Source organism: Galeopterus variegatus, unplaced genomic scaffold, assembly GCF_000696425.1.
Source record: "Galeopterus variegatus unplaced genomic scaffold, G_variegatus-3.0.2 Scaffold5020, whole genome shotgun sequence".
NCBI lineage: Eukaryota > Metazoa > Chordata > Mammalia > Dermoptera > Cynocephalidae > Galeopterus > Galeopterus variegatus.
In genome coordinates this window covers 46,161-61,041 of record NW_007731131.1, presented here as the reverse complement: position 1 = coordinate 61,041, position 14,881 = coordinate 46,161, and the positions used below count along the sequence as shown (strand labels likewise).

Here is a 14,881-nt window from a genome sequence, read left to right as displayed (position 1 = left end):
ACTTACCCTCCACTTCCTCCTCCTGTTTGGCTTCTGTCTCACCTAGAGCCGTCCGGTCGCAGACAGTCTCCGAGACGCTTCCTGTTCGGTGAGCATCGACCGACTAAGTCGGCGGCCCATAGTGCATTGCGATGGCGGGTGGGCGTGTGTGGGGCGGAGCCAGTGCCGGAAGTAGAACGGTGGTGGCGGCCGTGGCTCTGGCAGCTCCGGACTGAGTGCAAGGTGACTGAAAGGGTAGTTAGACCAGCTTGGCCTCTTGGGACTCCGATTTTGGGTTTCTTCACGGGGCTTGAGCTGCCTATTACCTCTGTCCTAGTAGGAGAATAGAGCAGATCTATGTCCTGGGCACCTTCCCGACCTGGCCCAGGGTCACAGCTGACCTCGGCGAAACTAGGCCTTGAAGTTTGCCGTAGATTCAATGCATGAAACCGATAATACCTCTTCTAAGAGCCAACCGAGGAGGCGGGGAGGCCGAGGCGTCACGGTCTCGCAGCCCGGCTGAGGCAGCCCAAGGTCAAGCGCGCGGGAAAGGTCTCCAGCCAGACCTGCTCAGCCTGGACGCGCGGGAGATTGTTTTGAACTATTTAGGCAGAAGATGACTCTTAAGAGGGAGAAGGTTAATAGTAATCTTAAAAGTTTGCATCCTACCCGAAAATGATGATGGTGCTAAAATTTTGTTAGGCAGCTTTGTAGATTGACTCTAGGAATGTGTAGTGAAGAGGCAGCGAATGGACTAAAGTTTGGCTGGTCAGTCATCACTGTAAATGGGAGCAGCATGCTTCCTCCCATAGTAAGGCCTCTGCACGGGCTCCACCCTTTTCTTGTTGCCTTCTTCAATCCTTCTGATTATGTCAGATCCCTACCATAGGCTCTTTTGGCACCCGATAGTTTTCGAATAGAGAATTTATCACAAAAGGTATTCTACAGCTATTTGTGTGATTACGTGTCTTCCGCGTGGCAGTGGAAAATCCACATTCACTGTTCAATCAGTGAAAAAAATGGAAGGGAATAAAGGAGAAGGAACAAGTTTTGGTATTAGATTATGTGTTTATTTTTTTGGACGAGTTTGTAGTACTTAATGAGGGGATGAGAACTGTTGAATATATAGGTTTGGAGTTTAGAGAAAAGACAAAATTTAGAGACGTGATTTGGGAATCAGTACTTAGACGATAGATAAATGAAGAAATGAAAATGGTTTTCACCCAAGTTGCATAGGAATGACATGATCTTTGCACTCAGTTAACCTTAGAGCAAATTAAGTGTGGGGGTATGGGCAATTTAATAACCTTTTTTAGACATAGTTTTATCATCTGTGAAGCAGGGATAAGAACACCTTCCTCTAACTTATGTTGCTGTAAGAGCATAAGGGAAGAATATATACGGAGGTACTTTGCAAAATACATAGGGCTGAAAAAATGTTAAGTGACCTTATTGCGGAGTGTTAAGTGTGTCCTTAGGTTGCCAGAAGGGAAAATAGACATTGAATTGCACAATTTTTTATATATATTTGTGTTGAGTCAGATTCTACTGTGTAACCTTGGACTGGGTACTTAACCTCTAAGCCTCAGTTTCTATACTTGTATGTGTAAAAATGGAAATGATAAGTGGCACCTTGTAATGTCATTTGTTGTTTGTGGCTTTTTCTCAAGTATTTTTCTCTGATGTGATATAAGAGTGATATGTTATCAATTCTTTAATTTTTTCAAATAGTTTGCTTTCATCCTGGCAGGTGAAGGATATCTGGTTGACTGTAGGATTTTTTTTGGTAGTTTTTATATGCTATTCCAGGATTTGTTATCCTTGGCACTATTGACATTTTGGACTATATAATTCCTTGTTGAGGTGGGGGATAGGGGACTGCTGTTGTTATTATAGGGTGTTTAGCAGCATTCCTGGCCTCTATCCACTAAAGGCCAGTAGCACTCAGCCTAGTCAGGACAACCAAAATTGTCTTCAGACAGTGCCAAATGTCACCCGGAGGATAAACTACCCTATTTGAGTATCATGCTACTCTACCGTCTTCTAGCAAGTGCTTCTCAAACTCTTGGTGGTAAAAGGCCATTCTCCAACCCCTTATCTGTCTTTTCTTCTGGAATTTCTGTTTGCATATATTTGTTGTAATTTGGATTTTTATTTTATTTTTTTGCATTTGATCTTTACATCAGTAAATTAAGTATCAACAGGGATCATCCTTTCCTTCAATTTATCTACTGAAGATTTTTAGTTAGAAAATAATGTATTTTAGCTTCAGGGAATCTAAGGACTTGGAAGTCTTTAAGTCCTCATTTTTAAAATTCAGACTTTCATCTCCACAAATTCTATTTCACTGATTACACTGTAATGCCTGATCTTCTCCTCTCCTTGTAGGACTCACTTGAGCTAGTTGCTATTTTTCTTTGCTGGTTCTTTTGGACTTTGATTTGATTGTTACAGTATTCTTTTTTTTCAGCCCATGCTGCTTTATTGCTAAATTTATTTGTATATATACACACACAGGTGCAGAATTTCCAACTCTTATAACAGTTACTTTTTATATCAAAGAATAAAATCCCAAAGATGGCATAGCTTAAAAAGCATGCTGCCTTTTGTAATACTTTAAACACATTCAATGAAATTCTTTAAACATTATCTTATATAACAATGGTGCAGTGGAGAATATGCAGAATAGCAAGTAAACACAGTGAGCAACTCTTGTACTTACAGGACAGTAAATAAAACTATATGTGACGGATCTAATACTAACCTTTTTAATTACAAGAGATGGGTGGTTTTAAGCTGAGACTTATTTTTGTTTAAGGATTGATGGTTATTACAGTTCTTGAATGGCTGGAGTCCTGTAGCTGTAACAGACAGTAGTTTCTCCCTCTGTGGGCCTGTTAAGTAGAAACTTCCAGGCTATAATTCCTAGCTGAGGCAACTGACTCCAGTCTCCTTGCCCAGCTTTCCTTTGGCCTTTGAGGTCAGGGAAACCTGGCACATTAATTTGGGGCCTAGTTTGCTTTTTCTGCTAGGGGTGGGCAGTGTTCTAACAGCCTACCTCCACTATTTCCAACAGCCTACCTCTACTATTTCCAACAGCCTACCTCTACTATTTCCTCTGGTTCAAAACTAAGTTCATTGGAGAAGAAACACCACCTTCCAGATTTTATGCTTTCTTTCTGCCTTACCCCTAGTGGAGTCTCAGGCCTGTGTTGTTCCTAACTATTCCTAGGTCCCAGGGCCTTTTGATTAAGCAACAAAAAACTGCAATGGGGCATGAAGGGGGTAAGGAAATTGTAGTCAGGTATAGACTGAGTTTGGTATGATTTAGTTCCATAGCAATTAGTAGAATTAGATTTCCCCTATGTGATATACGAGGGTACTTCCAGAAGTTCATGTAAATATTCTTATTATCTTTGAATTTTATTTTTCCACAAATTCTTTGAAGTACACTCATTTTTAGAGGTGTTTTACCATTTTATATTCAGTACGTTAACATTCTGATGCTTGTTTTCAGTAACATAGAATCACCATGATTCTTCAGAGGCTCTTCAGGTTCTCCTCTGATGTTGGGTCAGCAGTCTCAGTCCATTTGCGGAGGAACATTGGTGTTACAGCAGTGGCATTTAATAAGGAACTTGATCCTGTACAAAAGCTCTTCGTAGACAAGATTAGAGAATACAAATCTAAGCGACAGTAAGTGGGTAATCAACCATGATGTAAATGTAAATATTCAAAGTATGTAAGTTTCAAAATGGTACTAGAAGATTACTTGGTGTTTGGAAGTGTCTAAGATCCCTGACAGAGGTTCATTTGGTGTCCCCCAAAAGGAGATAAGGATCTTGATTTTTTTTTTAAGTCTCAAATTCTATCTTCCATATAAGGGTTACAAGGGAAAATCCCATTAAATCTATTGTCATTTTAAATATATTCTTACTGTAATGTCATTTATTATGATAAACTAAGTCAATTCCTAAGAGTACATAGGATCTTAGAAATCATTGAGCAGCTTTATATTTAAGAAAAGTAAGTCCCTTAGACATTGATTCGCCAAAGATCATAAAACTAGTTGGGAAAAAAACTTGTAATTAAAGTGTTCTAACTCTCAATTTAGTGCCCTTTCTGTGACATCATGATTTGGGGGAAATGTATAAACACAACATTTTTTTCTTAAAGGCTATTTCCATAGTTAAATATCTCTAGTAATATCAAAGGACAAAAGACTCTGAAATGGCATAGAGTAAATCCAAGAAAAACATGATTACAGAACCACAGTTTTGGAGATAAATGACCACCTTAGTCATCATCAGGTCCAACCCCCAAATATTAGGAAAAGTGGTATACATCAGTTCATAGTTCCGTTTTCTTTTATTTAATTGTTTATTATGTATAAAGCACTGGGCTGTTAACTGTAGTGGGCCACACTGCATTTTCACAATATTTTAAAAATTGGTAGGGGTAGAAAGCTTGTAAGCAAGTAAATACAATATAAGGTAAAATGGGTTAGGTGCTAAGATAGTGCACATTCACTGTTCGGAGAGTTCGTAGGAGGGAATACAGAAGTCCTTCAGTATCTGTGGGAGATTGGTTCTAGGACCCCCTGCAGATACCAAAATCCATGGATGCTTAGGCTTCTTATATAGAGTGGTATAGTATGTAACCTATGCGTATCCTCCTGTAGACATTAAACTCTCTAAATTATTTATAATACCTAATACAGTGTAAATCTGTATAAATAGTTATTATATTGTATTGTTTAGGGTATGATGATAAGAAAAAAAGCCTGTACATGTTTAGTACACATGCAACCATCCTTTTTTTCCCCCAAATATTTTCAGTCTGTGGTTGGTTGAATCTATGGATATAGAACCCAAGGACATGGAGGGCCTATTGTACTCCTTTGTAGCTGGAGGCACTTTGGAAGGCTTCTTGGAAGAGTTAATGTTTTATTTTGGCTTTGAAGGCAGTGTTTAGGGTCATTCATGCCCCTTGAGAATCTCAGGGACAGCTGTGGATCATCTTCCCAGTTTAAAAAGAAAAAAGCAAAGAATTTACTCACATGATTTTGCTTATAGCTTGAAAGTGTTCTCAAACCTGCGGAAGGCCATCAGTAGAAACGCATACCCAGGGATCTACCCTAGGTTAAGAACAATTGATATGAAAGTTGGACAGATAAATGGGGGTAGGAGGAGGATATCTTTTAGGAGGAAAGAATGGCATGAGCTACAGCATGAAAACTAGAAAGTGCAAAATATATCTAAAGAACTATGTAATTCTGTTTCCATGGAATATATGGCCTGTGAGGAGTGCAGTGAGCAGTGAGGATGGAATGGGGTTAGAATGAGGGATCAGCGAAGGCCTTGATGTAGATTGAGCAAATAAGATATTACACGATTGGCATTTGTGAGAAATTAAAAGTTTTTGAACAGGATGCTGGGAATGGAAAGAGATTACTCTGAATTAGGAATATAACTTTAATCAGTGTATTAGAAGAATTGGAATGAGAAGGGAGCAAAGACAGATGTGTTAGGAAAATGTAATAATCCAAGCATTACTTGATGAGAACCTTGACTTTATAGCAGTGGGAATATAAGAGTGATAGAGTCAAGACATTGAGATGCTGAGAACTGGTCTTGGTGATCTGGGAGAGAGGCAGAGGGGAGAGAACAAAACTAAGACTTTGAGATTAGGTAACTAACAAAAAGGTGTTGCCATTACCAAAACTAAGGAGGAGAGATAGCGAAGGGATTAATGTATGTTAAGGTACCATGTGCTTTATAGACATCGTTATGAAACTCAGAACAACCCTATAGATGTTATCCCAGTTTTATATGTGAGAAAATTAAGGCTAGAATGTTAGAATATGCCAACAATCACACTATTCAGTAAGCAGGACTAGTTGGAGAATTTGTCTTCTGTTCAGAGAGGTTGTGGCATCTTAGTATTGATGCTGTTTGTACTTTAACTGTCCTTAAAAAACTGTCCAGTAAGAAGTAAAATTTTAAGTATACCCTGAATCTAAAGAGTGTAGTTTATGGGTCATTCATTAATTTGTGCAAACAACAACATGGATAGGTGGACTGAAATGGACCCTGGGCTGGAATCCAGTTCTGCCACTTTTTAGCTCTGTCACCTTGGAGCTGGTTATTATTTAACCTCTGTATAATAGTTTCCTCATATGTAAAACAAGGATGATGATAATAGTACTTTCTGTTTCATACGATGTTATAAAGATTAAATGATTCAATAAGTTAGCATGCCTAGTATTTGCTAAGTGAAATAAGCAAGTATCTCCTGAGTGTCTCCTGTGTTCCAGTGTCCTGCTAGAGCCTATGGATATAGTAATAAATGAGATGAGCAGTGAGACTTAAGTTCAGTTGAGGTGGTAGATGATTTCTGGCCCCTTTTTATGGTAAGAGTGCATATTGAAGTTATAATAGCCATCATTCATTAGTAACCAGTGTATTGTTAAGACTGAATCTTCTCAAAGCAGTTGCTAAAGCTTTGTGGGTCCCAGAGCTGGAAGACAGTCATTAAAGTATCTGGTTGAAGGCTCTATGTAGAACTGCACTGTCCATTTTGGCAGCCATTGTCCACATGGGTCTGTTAAATTCTAATTAATTATAATTAAGTATAAATAAAAATTCAGTTCCTAAGCCTCATTTCAAGTGTTCAGTAGCCAGATATGGCTAGTGGCTACCATATAGGAAAACACAGATAGTATTTCTATCATCACAGAAAGTTCTACTGGACAGTGCTGATCTAAAAGAAAATTGGATACATAACGAGAAACTTTATTAACAAGTTCTTAAATAGGAGCTGTCTATGTATTTTTTGTGGAAATTCTTTAACATAAATAAGACCCTATGTTTTGATCATAGGCATGTGTGAAAATATTACCCTTAAAGGAATTTTTACTTGTAAATTTTTCAAGTTTATAATATTCATTGAAAGGCAGGCAGTAACATTTATGACAAACAGCAGAATTTGTCAAAAGAATTAGAACTAGTTGACCCCGCTCCTGGTCCTTGATGCTATACTGGTTCAACATCCCTAACATGAAATCTGAAATGGTTCAGAATCTGAAAGTTTTTGAGTGCTGACATGACGCTCAAAGGAAATACTCATTGGAGCATTTCAGGTTTCAGATTTTCGGATTAGGGATGCTCAACCAGTATGTATTCTGCAAATATTCTAAAATCTGAAATCTGAAACAATTCTGGTCCCATGAATTTTGGTTAAGGGATTTTATTGCTTAGCAAATAAAATACAAACTGCCAGCCTTAACATTCCAGGCCTCCCGTAATCTGGGTTATTTTGGTTTTTCCATCTAGACCTCTTAGTATTCCCGCATATAGCCAATGCTTTACCACCATGTCTTTGCTTTTTTAGTCTTAGAATGTCTCAAGTTAAAATCTGATTGCACCATAGCACAATGGATAGCACATTGGACTTCTAACATCTGGTCCCAGAAGCATGATTTGTCTCAAGTGCCACCTTTCTTAAATGAAATTTTCCCTGATTAGCTCAGCAAAAGTGATCTGTCCTCAACTTGAGTAGTTTTTTTAAATCATATCTTTGAAGCTTATTACATAACTCCCTTACAGCATAAATGTTTTTAAAATGTAATTTTTTTCTTCTAAATTGCATAATCTCTGAGGGTAGAAAATAATTTGCTTCTTTGATAGGCTCTTATTATAAAGACTTGAAGTTACTAAGACCTTTTAAAAGCCATTCAGTGATGGCTAATTTAAAGCAGAAGATGATAATAGGTAACACAGAGTGTTCACTATGTGCCAGGTACTATGCTGAGTGGTATGTACTTGTGCATTATCTCTTTATTTCTCTTACCCCCATTTGGTAGGACCCTCACTTTTAGATATGGACACTAAAGTTTAGAGTGCTTCATGCCTTGCTCTGGTCTACACAGTTACTAAATGGTAGAACTGACATCCACATGAACCAGTCTTTGACTTCAGAGCCCAGAGCCCATGGCTTTAGCCATTACACCTTATTTCAACTTAGACCCTGAGAGATTCTGACTTAATTGTCCTTGACACTAACAAACCTCAAATGTCAGAGGTTTGTTTGAAGTTACCTCCTTTATTTCGTGAAACCTCATCATATTAAAATAGTTTGAGTTGAAATTCAAGCGGAAATACAATTGTCCCTCTGTGTACAGGGGATTGGTTCCAGGATTCCCTGCTGGTACAAAATAACCATGGATGCTCAAGTCCTGCCGTTAGCCCTTTGGAACCCATGGATACGAAAAGTTGGCCCTCCATATCCATGGGTTCCACATCCAGCGAATACTGTATTTATCCTTGGATGCAAGAGCCATGGATATAGATAGCTGACAGTACTTATTTTCTTTCTGAAAAGAGTATTTTTTCCTACATGAAAACATTTAAAATGCTTTTGAAACTTGATGGTGAAAAGTAATTTTGTTCTTGTAAACTAGTGCATAAAATTAGTTTTTATTTGCTCATTTACACAACAGGGCATCTGCTGGACCTGTTGATACTGGCCCAGAGTATCAGCAAGACCTGGAGAGGGAGCTGTTTAAGCTTAAGCAACTTCATGGAAATGCAGACATGAATACGTTTCCTAACTTCACATTTGAAGGTAAGTCTCTTTAATCACAGATTCATTCTTGTGGGGGATTAAATTGAGAATATTTATACTTATTGGGATTTAGAGGATTAAATGTCAATTACATGTGAATTTATTAGGACCATGAAGTGTACATGAGGAGCTCTTGGATAGTTAGTATTGGAGGTCACATAACATAGAGATTAAGTGGTGGAGATCTGAAATCAAACTGCCTGATCTTGAATCCTGACAATATCACTTTCTAGCTATGTGATCTTGGATAGTTAACTGATGCCTGTTTCCTTATCTGAACTTTGTGGAGAATTGTAGTATCCTGTTCATATGATAGTTGTAGTTAAATAACATATGTAAAGTCAGTTAATAGAGAGCTTGACTCATAGAAAGTGTTGAATAAATGTTTAGCTATTATTTCTTTGAGGATGTTTAAAAACAGTCGATATTCACTAAAAAAAAAAAAAAAAATCAGAAGATTGATGAGTTAAATCTTGAAGAGTACTAGATGATACATCATACCACAGTATGGCTAAGCTGAATCTTTTTTTCTTCTTCTTAGATCCCAAATTTGAAGTCATTGAAAAACCCCAGTCCTGAAGAAATAAAGTTAATCCGGTAATTTGTCATGTATTAGTTGTAAAAGTAATCAGAAGTATCAAAATAAATGTACATTTCACAACTGTCAAATGTTCTTTTAATTCTGATTCTAAATAAATTATTTGGTGATGTTGAATGTATGCTTGAGTATTGAATTCTGTGTTTTTAAATCTTTTCATTTGGTTATAATGAAACAGATGGAGACCTTGCATAAACTGGGTACAACTTGCCCATAATCCTGCCAGACTCTTCTCAGTGTGCAGGGGTATCCTTTTAGCAGTGGAGACTTACTGCCGGAGGTGAGCCACCATTATCTAAGGGAATGTTTGCTGTGCAGGGATATTATACCTTCTCCCAGAATATGAAGGAGTGGTTTATACATACTTTTTGTCAGAGCTTTCTCAGGAAACTCAAGTGTAATTTTGAATATGTACAGGAACATTTATCCCCTCAAATGTTAAATGATTTTATCCTAGTAAACCAGGTCCCTCATCTTTGCTTACAGATCACAGAGTCTATTACAGTTTCAAACAGATTGAGGAGGAAAAGAAAGGGATGATGGGAGAGGAGAGTTCTATAACGGAACTTAGCTTTAAAAGATTGAACTGTATTGTGTTGCTTTGTCCAAGATCTAGCAGATATGTCCCGGATAATCGGCATATCAGGCACCATCAAAATTTTAACTATAGATGGCTCTCATGGAAATTATTTTTTATTAGTTTTTTAAAAAGGAAAAATTTTAAAAGGCATAACATGCCTTTTTATATCTGTCATAAATGTGTTAATAAATATGAGTTTTAATAAACCTTTAAGGATTTTCTTTAAAAATGTGAAGTAAAAAACCCAGCCTTCCTTATGAGATTTAGCTCACTTCAAAGGGAATAGATTTATACTGTGGTGTGCCTTAGCTGAAGTGAAACCTGCTGTGGAATACTTTTGAAAGATCTCCAAATATTTCTTAATAGTATTGGTGTGGTTAAACTAATAAGATAGGTGGAAAAGGAATTTGGGAGAGTAAAGCAGTAAGAAGAAATAGCCCAATTTTCTTCAAATGCAGCTAAGCAACAACAGATCAGTTGAACTACTTTTAAGTAATTATAGGCACTGGAACAGAAAATCTGATGTTTAATTATGGCACCATTTAAAGGTAATCAAGGAAGTCTAGTTGCTTAGGGTTTTTCTGTAAGCTTCCTTGAAACAGCAGCTCTACTCTACCCAGCTGTGGCAGCCAAGCTGTCTTGGGTTAACTATGCAACTGCCAGGAAGTAGAGAACAGACTGACCGTCTCCGCATATGCGTCATCTCCCTGTGTCTTTCCCTTCCTCTCCACTCAGATTTTAGTTGAATTGTACTTTTTATAATCTCATACACATTTTTTATCTGTCTCACAACTCTTTGGAATTTGCTTGAACATCTCAATCTCTTCATTCATTATTGAAACAGGATTCTATTTGTGACTAACCGAAAGAAGCACCTCACTGTGGTGCCGTACTACATTATAGGGCTATACCTTTTTGTCTAAATTTTGGTCAGGCAAGTGTTCCCTGTTTTCCTGTGAACCATTATAGCAGTGCTGTGAGTCGTAGATCTCAACCAAGGTCTCAGCTTCCTCAGAGCCCCTCCTCTTTCCTGTGAGGCTGTCTCGGCTGCAAACTCCAGCCTTTGTTCTGCACTTCAGCTTGCCAGTGCACTCCTCCTGCACTTACCATTTGGGACATTGTGACAAATGACCTCAGCTGCTTTCTGGACTCTGGCAGTTTACAATGGGTCTTTCCCCCTTGCCTGATGTTATGTGCTGATTGTGTTCCCCCTAAATTCATATGTTGAGGCCCAACCCCCAGTACCTCAGAATGTGACTATATTTGGAGATGGTGACCTTAAAGGTGATTAAGTTAAAATGAGACCGTTAGGGTGAGTTCTTATCCAATCTAATAGGTATCCTCATAAGAAGTGGAAATTTGAGTTGAGGAAAGGTAGGGAGAACTAGAAAGGGACACGTGCTTGTTATTTACCTAGTGCTACCTTTAATAATGATAATAACCAAAGAAGGCTTCTGTTCTAGGCAATTTTTACTTATTTAATCCATTTAGTGCAGGGGTTTTTGTTTGATTTTGGCTGTTACTCTTTGATTGTTGCCATCCCAGTGTAGCAGGCTTCCAGATACACTGGAGAAGCCTTTTGAGTGTACCAAATGTGGGAACGCATTTATGCATTCCTCTAGCTTGAATAATCACCTGCGGACTCACAGTGCCAAAAAACCATACACATGTATGGAATGTGGGAAAGCCTTCAAGTTTCCCACGTGTATTAGCCTTCACATGGGAATCCACACTGGAGAAAAACCCTATGAATGTAAATGATGTGGGAAATCTTTCAGTTATTCCAGTTCCTTTCGAAGTCATGAAAGAAGGCATGCAGATGACAAACTATCAGCGTAAGGAATGTTAGGAAGCCAAAGGTGTTCTGTTCACTCTGAAGACATGAAAGAACTCAGTCAGGAGGAACCCTGTGAATGTAAGGAATGTGGAAGCATCTTCACTACTCTTTTTGGTCTTAACCAAATACTAGCTCTCACTTAAGGTGTATGAATTCTTGGGGGGGGCCAATGGGCTAGGAGCTCTTCCTTATTGTATAGATTACCTTAAATGGGAGGTCCACTTCAACTTCATCTCTCCCAAATTACCCTCAGCTCCCACTCCAATGGTAACGCCACAGTCTTTCATTTCAGATGTTTGCTCTTGGTGAGACACTAACAAGAAGGCTCAAGGCCAACTACTTTCAGTGATGCCTACTGGACCCACCGGAAAGTAACATATACTTGACCTTAGAAATCATGGGAAAACAGGTGCTTTACCATCGACCCCTACCTCCTCACTTCTTGATACTTTTTTCCAGCTCTTTCACCCTGCTCAATTAGCTGCTATTTCTTGGCAGGTGCCTTCAGTTTTCATAAGTGATTCTCTTTAAAATTCTCTTTACTCGTCTTGGGGGTGAGTTGGGGAACACACTACTCATAACTGACATTCTGTGTGTGACAATTTGGACAGTTCATTCTGTGTCTCTGTGTCTCTGCCTCTCTTCTTCTCTTTTTTTGTCTCTCTCTCTCCTCATTGCTTCCCATCTCTAATCCATCCATACACATTTCTGTTTATATGGACTATGTGGCAGGGTAAAGGGGTGTGGTGGACTGGAGTAATTATTTTACAGTAGCACTGTCTCTTCATGAACAGCAAAAGGGTACTTGTACCCAATGTGTTTATCATTTTCTTTAGAAAGAGGGATACTTGTCTTCAGCCTTTGAACAACAGAAAAAGTCCCAATTAATGTTCTGTTACATGAATATATTATATCCTTATGTATAAAACTTTTTCATTCTCTTTGCTATATGGTATCCTAAAATTTAGAAAAGTTTTTGTGACCTACAGTAGCTTTAATTCAATGGCAAATATTTGGAAGGAAAGTGTGAGAATGAAAAGAAGCATGGGCAGGCAACTTTAGGAGTCCACTTACAAATTTTAGAAAATCTTCTCAGTTTTTACTCCATCTTTAAGACTTACAAATAGCACATTCAAACTTGAAAATAAAGAGATCATAAAATGGAGCTTTGAAATAGTCTTCAATCTCCAAGAAGTTTAAACAGGTCCTTTGTTGACATACACTATTCACTTGTTTTGAGAGCATTTTCTTAGTAGAAAATATGAAGACATTTTATACTCTGCTATGTCTCAGTACATTTTTTCAAACTCAGTCAAGTAAAAATACGGTATATATTAAAAATTAAGAAAAATTAAAAAGTATCAACAAATGGAAGCTTATAGATTACCTTGAATTTCTTGACCAGTTATTACTACTAAAACTGTTCCAAAAACTTATAGAACAAGAAACAAGAGATGGAAAATTTTTAAATTTGAAAGTTGGAAAAATATTTTGAGTTTTTTAGAGAACTGTTTGGAAATGGACACCTAATTACTAAAAGGATGGGATAAGAGAAAAATAATTTCTCTTGATCTTTAATTCATGGGGCAATAATTTGTATAACTTTGCATAATATACACAAACTGGGTTATAATAATGTTACAGAATATTTTATCAATATTCTAACTAAATCTATGAAAATAATTTATCAGTAAATATTCTTTAAATTTGCTTTTTCATGGGTGTTTTGATTTTTTAAAAATTCATTCAGCATTTATTAGATACTGACTTCATGTTAGATACTGTTAAAATACTTTGGGACATATAATGACGTATGAAACATGGTTCCAGATTGGCAGGGATGTCAGACATATACATAACTAACTGTATTGTGAGATAGAAACCGGTAAATGCCATACGAGGATCAATCAAGTGCTATGGAAATTAAAAGAAACTTCTTCCAGCAGGGGGAATGAGAAGGCTATCTTAGAGGGGTGGAATTTAACCTCTTAAGGAGTAGACTGAATTTACATATCTTGTGATTAAGAGAATTAGCATGTCAGGTGGAGCGAGTATTATAAGTAAATGTATACAGGAAGGGGGAAAATGGGTTGTGAAGATAAAATGACCATAGCTGAGTTTGATGGGTACATAAGGTAACCAAAGAGGACAGTGGAACATGTAGTTGAACAGGTAGGTTGTGAGGGGATATGTATATGTGGAGGGTGGGGAGGGTCTTGAATTCCAGGCTAAGGAATTTAGACCTTGGCATATACTATGTAAAAGAAGAGTGAAAGGGTTTTAGCCAGGGGAAGGAAGAAGAGGGAGAAGGAGTTGACATTGTTCAAGAGAATAATCGGGCAAGTGACTGATGGGGTGGGGTGGAGACTTAGAGGGGAAAGGGGCCTCCAGAACAGGAGACTGAAATTGTGACTGAGAGAAAGGGCACTTGAGGGAGGATGGTCCCACAAGAAAAAAGGTGAGATAATAACAAAAGTCTGAGATAAAAGGATCACAGTAATGAATGCTGAAGTAAATGAGTAAATGGGAGGTTAAAGATGGGGAGATTTAGAGAAAGGAAAGTGGTAGTGATTATAGAATTTAAATGCATTGGTCCTGGTTAGCTTAAGTATTTTATTAAATAAGATTAGAGATCTGTGGAGAATAAACAGAGTAGATAAGAATGAAATAGCCCACCAAGGCATTTAGACTGCATAGAGCTAAATGGGAAAACAGGAAGGTATTGTAGGCTGTGAGACTAGGGAGGGGTGGATGGGCAGAGATTAATGAGAATGAAGGGAAAGTATGCGATGAGAACGGGAGAATTTAAAAGGCAGGAGAAAAACATGGTGTGTGAAAGAAACATCCTGAATCAGAGGGACCTGGGCCCACACAGACCTAGACTCCTCACATACCAGCAGCTCCTTGCACTTGGCGAGTTACTAATTCCCTGGGTCTGTTTCCTCATCTATTAAATGATGACACTGCCCACTCCATAGCACCACTGAGAAGAATGAGATTTTATATGCCCTCACCCCACCCACCCCATCTCTGACATATATAAAGTATTCAATAAATTTCACTTATTTTCAGAGCATTTTTTTCAGGATCTGAGAAGTTGGCAGATATCCAAACTGAGAGATGATGAGATTCTAAACTGAAGCAGCTAAAGAGCTGACCTTGTAACTACAGATGGTAAGAGGATATAGTTTCCTGAGTTTTACTCAAGAACAGTAGGTAGATGACTCTTCCCCCTCACTGTAAAATGGGTCTAAAAAGTTTA

General features: G+C 37.9%; 1 protein-coding gene across 2 annotated transcripts; it reads left to right on the top strand.

The window, feature by feature from the left end:
• ATP5J (ATP synthase, H+ transporting, mitochondrial Fo complex, subunit F6) lies at nt 1–9,323 on the top strand. 2 transcript variants are annotated; one of them, XM_008588753.1, is made up of 4 exons: nt 1–88; nt 3,497–3,675; nt 8,480–8,604; nt 9,146–9,323. In XM_008588753.1, exons 2-4 carry the CDS (start codon nt 3,512–3,514, stop codon nt 9,181–9,183), a joined length of 327 nt encoding a protein of 108 aa, XP_008586975.1. In that variant the 5' UTR covers nt 1–88; nt 3,497–3,511; the 3' UTR covers nt 9,184–9,323. The 2 variants fall into 2 exon arrangements, with proteins under 2 accessions (XP_008586975.1, XP_008586974.1); XM_008588752.1 differs by having other exon boundaries at nt 34–222.
• The last annotated feature ends 5,558 nt before the right edge of the window (nt 9,324–14,881 follow it).